Here is a 9963-nt window from a genome sequence, read left to right on the forward strand (position 1 = left end):
GCACCACCCTCTTCATCCGGTTATCGATTTTCAGTGCACTGGCTCTGCCCCAGCGAATTCTTCTCTACTTGAGCGTTCTCCTCGCCTCTTGTCAGCCAATTAGATACGACAAGCCGCTGAGTGTAGGCAATGTTATTCGTTTTTCAAGCAAACAAAAGTGACCTCCTATGAACGAGGAGAGCGTTTGATTGGTTTGTTCAGACAACCCTGTGGGTGACCGCCCGGTGCTTGCGTCGGTGGTTACGCAAATTTGACGTCAGGAGATCGGAATAGAAACATATTGGAATAGTTTTACGTTATAGGGCCCATAAATAGCCAAGAAAGTGGATGGAAATACGGAGCCGCGGTTGCGTAGTGCGAAGACGTCGATTCGTGTCCCACCTGTGGCAAGTTGTTTTTCTTTCACTTTCGTTTCCGTTAACTTGTCATTTCCTCAATTCGATTACGAACCACAAATAATTTATCTTGTGGTGTGCTTGGTGGCATTGTTTGATGGCTTGTTATGATGTGACCAACGAAAATTGTTCCCCTCGGTTTCCTTTCTTCTGGATCATACATACATGTTCAGATCCTATTGTTGGGTTACTTGGTTCATTATCGTCCATCGTGTTCTCTTGCACCGTTTGCTGCTATAAGCGGTTTTAATACCGCGCCCAAAAGTAGAAACCACCAAAATTACGCAATTTATATCGTGCTGAAGAAGCATGTATTGAACACTGAACATTCTTTTATGCCGAAGTTCCCCTCGACTTTATTGATCAAAGTATGTCGCTCTGGAGTTGCAGGTCCAGATGAAATAAAAGATCGTTTGCCCTTCCAAATTGCTTGGCCCGCTGATAATTCGAGGGCAGAGGTACGCGGTTTACTGTTGTTGTGCACGTACCCTATTGCTGAGATTCTTGCTGAACGTTTCTTTTACGCTGCACTCGAATCAGTGTTTCAGTATAATTTCTCAGCAGCAACATTGCCGCTGGGTGTATTAGGTGATTTATACCCAACGGACAAGTGCAGACATTCTAACTCTAGAGCCGCCCTGGAGCATATCCTATGGGAATGTAGGGCTGTAATACAGGGTAATGGTGATGCAGCCTCAAACAGCGACAGCCCCTGCGCGCGCTGAGAGTCTGCGTTGCTCAGCTCCGACCTCCAGCACCAACTCTGGGCCGTCCAGCCTGCCGAGGAAGCCGCCAAGTGCCAACAACCCTTGGCCGAAATCTAGGCCGCGTTCAGGCCCACCCCACCAAATTGCAGGGCACTGAATAAAGTTATTTGAATGAATGAACATTGCTGCTCTAAGAAGCCGTTTAATGGGCGTGACATCTCTAAAATATATGCCACAATTTTCCCCCAAATTTGATGATTCGCCAATATGATTCCAAGTACAGCTAGAAAGCGTGTCGCAATGCTACGACTTCCATTAGGCGTAACACGTGCCAATAAGGGTTTGCGAATGATCATTTCTTTAGTTTTATTTCAATGACGCGTAGGAGTACAGGAAACGCCTTGATTAAACATGACATCATATTTTGTTTAGGCAGGGGCGCTAAACGTAGAACTATTCCAAAATTTTCTATTCCATTTCTGCAATCAGTCCTCCGCAATTGGTCAAAATCTTTCTTGGACCACCCCAACTTCACCTGCCCATCACGCGACGTCACGAAAACCGCGATAGCTCCCCATCTGATATGACGTGTATACGCTAATTATGCATGATTTTACCGAAAAAAGGAAAATAGGTATTCCCTTTTTTTTTACCAATGGCGCTCGGCTATTGGTAAAAAGTTTTCGGGCTGCACCCACTTCACTTGCCTGTCGCGCAACGTCAAATAACCGCAAAAACTCGCTGCGTCAAAGTGACGTGTACGTGTTACAGATGCATTAATATGCCGAACAAAACTGAATTTTATTCTGAATAGCCGCAGGTTGCCTTGTTCCGAAAGGAATAAAAGATGGCTGCCGCTGCTCGCTCAGGCACTGGCTACTCGCACCTGCCGGAGAGCATGGGTTTCTTTGCGTACAATAAATCTTTTTGCGTGGCTGTTTAACGTTTTCGAGCACTTTCGACCCGTTTACGACCTCCCTCTGCCAACTGTTCTTTCCTGAAGATAAATATTGGCGGCATTCCTAGCCTTCCGTTGCGTGCCGCCGCAATTTTCGACCAGCCAACTCAAGCTAAGTAAGGGAGAGCGGACCCATCGCAGACGCCGACACCACCCTCTTCATGCAGTTATCGGTTTTCCGTGCAGTTTTCCGTGCAGTGGCTCGGCCCCGTCGAATCCCTCTCTACTTGAGAGTGCTCCTCGCCTCTCATGAGCCAATTAGATAAGACAAGCCACTGCGTGCAGGCAATGTTATCCGTTTTTCAAACAAGCAAAAGAGGCCTCCTATGAACGAGCAGGGCATATGATGGGTCTGTTCAGACAACCCTGCGGATCACTTCCCGATGCTTGCGTCGGCGCTTACGCAAATGTGACGTGAGGAGATTTGAATAAAAACATATTGGAATAGTTTTACGTCATAGGGCCCCAATTCATTTTTTTTTAATCGTTGCCTATATATTCTGTCACAAAAAAACTGAAACATTAAATTCTCGACCAAAGTATCACGGCTTGGTCGCGTTATTTAACGCCAGGAAAGCAAAGTGTATGCAAAGGTATTCTTGCTCTCGCACTTGCAGGTAACACGCTATACCCATAACATAGCATTTTAATGCAATAACATACTAGCGTTGTTATGCATTGACAGGTGTGCGCGTGCATCACGAAGGACCTTGCACACTGTCATTTGTCTAAATGACGTGTCTATACCCGGTATCTCCTTTGCAATTTCGTGAAGTATAATGCTGTAAATAAATGCGTTACCAATGGTGGGATCTAACTTCGTGTCTTCAAGCACAGCAGCCCTATGCTCAGCAGTCGGGCCACGATCGCCCGCATCCTTCTCTCCCACCATGCTACTAGGGAGTTTTAGTGTTGGGGACGCAAGCGGCTTGCGTACGCAAGAACTAGGGGCGACGTTACTGCGCATGCGCATACCGCTACGTCTACTTGCGTCCTTGGGTTGTTGGAGCGGCCGAAAACATCGCTGCCCCTAAGAGGTCACATTACCCACGTGACTCTTGCGGTGTAGGAGAACTTACGAGTAGCTAGCGGGTAGATAATCTAATAAATCTTTCGACAAGTGTCGACAGACGTCGTTTTTATGTGTATTAGAGAGGTTTAGCGTGTCGGTATTCGGATTAACGCAGTTGGGGTGTTGGGGCGGAGCCATAAACGGGAGCGTCCTGCTTGGTGCATCCACCTGGCGGCGCAAAGCTCAAATCGACAAAAGCAGGTAATATTGCTGTAACCAAGTCTATTCTACTTCGCTGCTGGCGTAAATTATCGGCAATGGCTTAATTGTGTTGCTGCCAAAAATTTATACCCGCAGCAAAGTAAAATACACTTGGTTACTGCAATATTAGCTGTTTTGTCTGTTTGAGCTTTGCGCCACCAGGTGGCAGCACCATGCAAGACGCTCTAGTTCATGGCTCCGCCCCAACGTCCCAGCCTGCGTTTACCCCGTTACCGGACGCTGTAAACCTCTCTATTAACTGCTTCTAATAAAAAGAGTTTAATGTACTTTACTTCGTATGCTTCATTTCATATTTTATAGCATGATAACGCAGCAACGATCAGACGTTGGTGGTGCTGCGAGCGCATGCGACCTCATTGCGGTTTGCGTTTGGGGCCGCTAACCTATAACACGTTTCTGCTTGCGTACGCAAACGCAAACGCACCCAAGCGCTTGGGGCCCCAACGCCTTGCGTCCCCAATACTAAAACTCCCTACTATTTGAAAAGTCTGGTGCGTGCGTCACGTGGCTGATTCCTCCCCCTCCCCCCTCGCTCCTCCTCACCCCCAATCTTTCCTAGTGGCCTCCTGTGCTTTGATAGACATCACTGCCTCCGCTATCGGTGCAGATTCTACGTCAGATGCATGTCTACAAAGGGTTCCGTCATAATATCAGAATTCTCTTTCGCGCTGTTCGCTAAAGAAGAATGCCCCGTTTCAGTGCGTGTAACTATATGGAAAATGAAATGTGTGTAGAGTTCGCATGCCCTGCATTTTTTTAAGCTTACGACGAAGCTTATAGAAATAATGTGACTACTCTCATGGGCGCCTACGATTGTGGGCGACCTGGCTCCTGTGTATTATTGTCTGGAGGTTTCTTGATGGACCAATATTTTGATTCTTGCATCATAAAACATTGAAGAGCGTGCAAAGATATGCAATTAGCCCCCTTATACAGGGCGTGCGTATGATGACTCTGTATATAAAGTGACCTTTGGCTCCTTCTTACGCGCACATGCTTATGAACTGCATAGTTGTCGTGCGCATGGCGTTTTAGTCGTTAAGTGAAAGCTTAACGCTGCCTTCGTTTCACTGTCGAGCTCCGATTACAAGGAGCGTAACGGGGCGTCAACGCGGCTTTCTTTTCAATGCTTTGCAGCCAGCTGACAGCGCGTCCCACACACCCCCTAAAAAAAATTGTGGAGCTTTACGTGCCAAAACCACGATCTGATTATGAGGGACCCTGCAGTCGAGGACTCCGGAATAACTTGGACCACTCAGGAGTCTTTAACGTGCACCTAACTGTAAGTACACAGGTACTTTCGCATATCGCTTCCATCGAAATGCCGTCGCCGTGGCCAGGATTTGATCCTGCGACCTCGTGCTTAGCAGCGCAACATCATAGCCCCTGATGAAACAAAGCTGGTCGCTTCGTGTGGACGCATTAGTCAAAAATGCGACAGCAACGCAGTTTACTTCAGTGCCTAGTCGCCTCATGTGTAAGCAAATGCTTCGAAAAACCTGCCGAATGATTGTCTCAAGCAAAATGAGTTTTCTTAGAGCTTCTATGGCCATGCTTCGCAAGTTTTGCCGACAAGGAAAGAAACAAAGCGACGCAGCTTATTTGCCAAATTGCAGGGCTCCTGCAGAAGAAGGCCGATGCACATTAATTAGCTACGACTACCGCTATGTACAGACGCTGCTCACGCTGAGCATCAACGTACTCGATAATATTTTAATGCGAATAGCATTTTTTTTCATCTTCAGCCGGCTTAAGCCTATCTATCTATCGAGCCTCTTACGGCAACCAAGTGGCCCAAGTTGTCTACCTGCTTGGGACACTAGGTGTGTGCTCCTGACTGTTATGCGTTGTGGTCCTTCCGTTGTCGTCATTCTAGCTTCGTGATATATCCTACTTTCGACATGCCGTCGCCATCACGCCTGGTATCCCTACCTACGCCCCGAACTGTCTAATATCTTGGATAGGCACGTACCCAGGCAGGGAGAGGGGAGGCGAGGGCCCCCTCCCCTGAATTAAGCGGCATATCCCCCCCTCTACCCACTCACGCCACCAATCCTTACACAGATTCCTAAAGCGCCGCCAAATCAATGTTGAGAGTTGACAGCTATTCGATGGTCATCGTTTTGCTGGCTTTTTCACTCCGTTTCTGTGACGGTATTTATCGGCATCTCCTGACGTGTGAACGCCAGTTTTCTCATCGATTCGGCGCCCGTGCGATTAACTCGAGATGCGTTCCGTTGCCACCATCTATTCAACGGTCACCACGCGTGGCTGTCACTTCGTTAGTTCGACCTCCTCTGTTTAGACTAATCCAGGGACCAGGAAAGGGATTCTGTTCGTAGTCAGCTGGTCAGTATGCTTGAGGAACGAGTTGCAGCCGGAGAAAGCGCCAGTTGAGTTTAACTTTTCCTTTTGCTTAATTATTACCTCGAGTGGCGGCTTGCCGCGACGCTGGCAGATCGTCAGAATCATATACCCGCGATATGGGTTAAATAAAGTGCAAATTAAAGTAATGCGAAATGGCGTGCATCATCAAACCTTGCAATAACCCTTTAACCCATAAGCAATATGACTGTCACCCGTTAACTCGTGTGGTTTTTCCCTAATTGTACAGCACTTTTCGTGCAAAATCGGCAACTGGAAAGAAGAGTCGCAATGAGTTAAGAAATTAAGCGAAGGCAACAGCCAAACAGGGAGGAAAAGCGAAAATTAACAAATTTAACCATTGTTTATGAAAATTTTTATGGATCAATACCTTTTTATTTAAAAAGGAAGAAGATAACGCTGCCGGAAGTTTAGAAAAATTCTGGGTATCTTGAATGACACTTCTACAGTTACCAGTCGAGCCGTCTGACGTATGCCGTTCTCTGCTGTGCTTATGTAGGCATTTTTGTAACCTTCCGCGGTGGGCGCAGTACGCCCAGAAGCGCAGCCTCCTGCACCCTACGCGGTTCTACGGGACTCGCGGCGACGCATCGCGGCGCTACTTCCCAGATAACAATACGAGTCGGTCACTACACTTGGTAGAGCAGTAAACGAGGGATCCAAAATAACTGTGATTGTAGCGTATATATATATATATATATATATATATATATATATATATATATATATATATATATATATATATATATATATATATATATATATATATATATATATATATATATATAGAGAGAGAGAGAGAGAGAGAGAGAGATAGATAGATAGATAGATAGATAGATAGATAGATAGATAGATAGATAGATAGATAGATAGATAGATAGATAGATAGATAGATAGATAGATAGATAGATAGATAGATAGATAGATAGATAGATATTCTCTATAATTCTTACATAGCTAATACAACAAAGACGCAACTATAGCCGGATACAACTGAAGTCTACAGTGAAGCCCCGCGCACGCCCTCATGACCACCAGCCACTGTTCCTCGGTGATGGATAGATGGATGGATGGATGGATGGATGGATGGATGGATGGATGGATGGATGGATGGATGGATGGATGGATGGATGGATGGATGGATGGATGGATGGATGGATGGATGGATGGATGGATGGATGGATGGATGGATGGATGGATGAAAAACTTTATTAGGGTCCTTTAGGGCGCGCACTAGAGCACAGCGGGCCGCTCTCACGTCGGGACAGAGAGGCCGAGCACCGCCGCAACGTCGCGGGCCCGTTGGACAGCCCATAACTGTTCTTCGAGGTTGGGGCTGTGTAGCACCGCATCCCAGCGTGAAGAAGTGTTGTTTTGATCGCCGCGTAACGCGGGACATCGCCAGAGCATGTGAGGTAAGTTCGCTGCGTCATTGCATAGTGCACATGCATTTGTGGTCTGAATTTCGGTGTACATCTTTTGATGAAGTAGGGGGTTTGGGTATGCCCCCGTCCATAGAAGCCTTAGTGTGAAAGCCTGAGGTCTACTGAGTTTGCAGTGTGGGAGGGGGTAGATCCTCCGAGCCAAGTAAAAGTGCTCAGTAATTTCGGTGTACGAGGAAGCAGAGTCCCGATTGTCAGTACCCCCAGCGTCGTGCTGCCCGGTAGCTACGCGGTTGATGATCCCTCGCGCAACTTCGTGTGCCGACTCATTGAGGTTGCGTGGGGCACCCTTGATCTGTCCCACGTGGGCTGGAAACCAGATCAATGTGTGTGGCTTGACCTCCTTGCTTCCTAATATCCCTAGTGCCAGCTCGGATATGGTTCCTTTGGCAAATGTCCTAACAGCTGATATCGAGTCACTGTAGGTTGATGTCCCCTTGACGTCCAATAAGGCCATCACTATAAAAATGTGGAATGCTTCACGATTTTGCTTGTCATCCTTGCGCAGGGGCCATGCTAATCTTCTCTGTATCGTTCCAGTTTTAGTATATGTACTTTGGAAGTACATATACTTCTCCTGGTACTCAAATAAGGCGGTACCCACAAAAATAAAATTATTAGAGCGTAATTTTATACGTCTTCTCTCGCCTATTATAGTGGAATAGCGAAAGCCTAATTCTTTAATAAAGTGAAATAAAATTCTTGCTTCGCTGCAACTATTTAATGTCAAGTTTCATTTCAGTTGGTAGTGAAATTTCATGAGTAAAACGGGCGCAGCAGTGAAATGAACTCTACTGCAGACTTTTGAATATTTAATTAATTATGCAGTTTTATGTGCCGAAACCAGGATCTCATAATGAGACATGCCGCAGCGAAAGACTCCGGAAATTTGGACGAACTGGGGTTCCTTAACGTGGACATAAATCTAAGTAGACGGGTGTTTTCGCATTTCGTCCCCATTGAAATGCGACCGCCGTGGCCGGGATTCAATCCCACGACCTCGTGCTTAGCAGCCCAACACCTTAGGCACTGAGCAACCATGGTGGGTAGACCTTTGAAGAGCGAAATTCTCAGACTCTATACGCTTTGTCCATGTGGGATGCACAGCTCACGGCTGCCGTCGATGAAAAGACTCTTCAAGAATAGCAGACGCGCTGAAGGTATCAAGTACGACGCCATTTTTAAAAGGCCGCATGAAGACGATTTCGTTTGCTTCTATGATTGGCTGGCAGAGTAACACAACCCTGCGCGATCCATGTGCCTTGGTTGCCACCTGCTGTTTTTTTTCAGTTGTATGCTACTATAGAAATCTACCATATGTCACCTTGCAGTTGACATATTATAGGCTGATGGTAATGATAGAAATATTGATTTCGCACTTTCGTTTGTTTACTTGTTCTTGGCAGTGTTCTTCCTGCGCTTCTTTCTTGCGCGAGTCCATTGGATGTGGTTCCTTCTTTACCAAGTAAGGAGGTGTATCTCACAGTTGTACTACCTGTGAGGTACACGTACCTTACTTCATTCCTGTTTTGCGGGTTTACGCGTCTTTATGGCGAATGGCGGGCGTTATTGACATTTGTACTAATAAAGGTACCCCACCCCTCATTTGTACAGAAAAGGCCTTGAGTTGCACGCCCCCCCCCCCTCCCCGCGAAAGAAAAATCCTGGGTACGTGCCTGATCTTGGATCACTAGGTATGGGTTTTTGGTTGGGATGCCTTCGAGCTCGTTGCATCACCGTCATTGTAGCTTTGTCATTCGACACTCACTATGCCGTTGTCCTCACACCACCGTCGTCACGCAGTCCTCATGCCTTCGTTCACACCGCAATATGGATGCCGTTGTGGTCATTCAATCGTCGTCATTCCATCTTCGTGATTTGACAATCGTCATGCTGTCGTTATCAGTCCTTCTACTTCGACCCAGTGGTTCAAGTTGTTCAATAGCTTGGGTCACTACGTAGGTTTTCGGAAGCGTGATGCTGTCGTGGTCGTTGTGTCTTGGTCATTCCAGCTTTGTCATCGGACTAAGGCCATGACGTCATACTCCCGCCATCATCCTCACACAGTTGTCGTCATGAAGTCGTCGTCACGCTGTTGTTTTATCGTTGTCATCACCTCAGTAACGTCATCCTATTGTCACCATGCTGTGGTCGCCACAAGTCCTTCCACGCCCTATTGACGCGAATCTTTTTGAGTAATTTTAGTTTGATCATGATGATGTTGTTCAACCGTCATCAGGCCGCCCTTGGGAGGTCGTCATCGCCAGACAGCCGCTATCATGCTTCAATTGTCGGCCCGTCATCGTAATCAATGCCGTCATGGTCATGCCAAAATTTTCACTCCAGCTTCGTTACCCTACTCTCTCTATTCAGTTGTCGTCAAATCATAGCCGTCAGACAGGTTTTGTGATACAATCATCATGACCCCATTGCCATCACACAGTCGTCGTTATTCCATTGTCCTCATGTCGTTGTCATACCATAGTCGTCGTTGCCTGGTCGTCATAAAGTCGTCGTCATGCATTCGATTTCATACCGTCGTCGGGATGCTGCACGGTCGTTCATTAGTGTAACTTCGGCATCTGACTGTCGTTATACCGTTGTCGGTATGCCACCGTCGTCATGTTGTCCTTTCATCATTGTCATCACTTGAATATCATCATCCCACTCTCATCATGCCGTTGTCTTCACACCATCCTCATCGATATATCGACGTCCTTCCTTGTTTATCATTTTATTGTAATCATGCTGTCCTCATTCAATCGTCCTTATGACACCGTGT

The 9963-nt window shown here is 46.7% G+C and overlaps 2 protein-coding genes and 1 non-coding gene across 4 annotated transcripts in view; all 3 read right to left on the bottom strand.

The window, feature by feature from the left end:
* The window catches only part of LOC139054998 (rifampicin phosphotransferase-like), a 33403-nt gene extending 25765 nt beyond the window's left edge, over positions 1–7638 (bottom strand). Inside the window, exon 1 of the mRNA XM_070532707.1 lies at positions 7444–7638. Coding sequence (XP_070388808.1) covers positions 7444–7638 — 195 coding nt within the window. The remainder of the gene's footprint in view (positions 1–7443) is intronic.
* Positions 1–9963, bottom strand: part of LOC139054767 (rifampicin phosphotransferase-like) — a 247928-nt gene that overhangs the window by 76019 nt on the left and 161946 nt on the right. The gene's annotated exons all lie outside the window — the stretch shown is intronic.
* Positions 7645–7747, bottom strand: LOC139055077 (U6 spliceosomal RNA). Its single transcript, XR_011511639.1, has one exon. It is a non-coding gene; the product is annotated as a U6 spliceosomal RNA (small nuclear RNA).

This window comes from Dermacentor albipictus, chromosome 1 (assembly GCF_038994185.2).
Source record: "Dermacentor albipictus isolate Rhodes 1998 colony chromosome 1, USDA_Dalb.pri_finalv2, whole genome shotgun sequence".
Classification (NCBI taxonomy): domain Eukaryota; kingdom Metazoa; phylum Arthropoda; class Arachnida; order Ixodida; family Ixodidae; genus Dermacentor; species Dermacentor albipictus.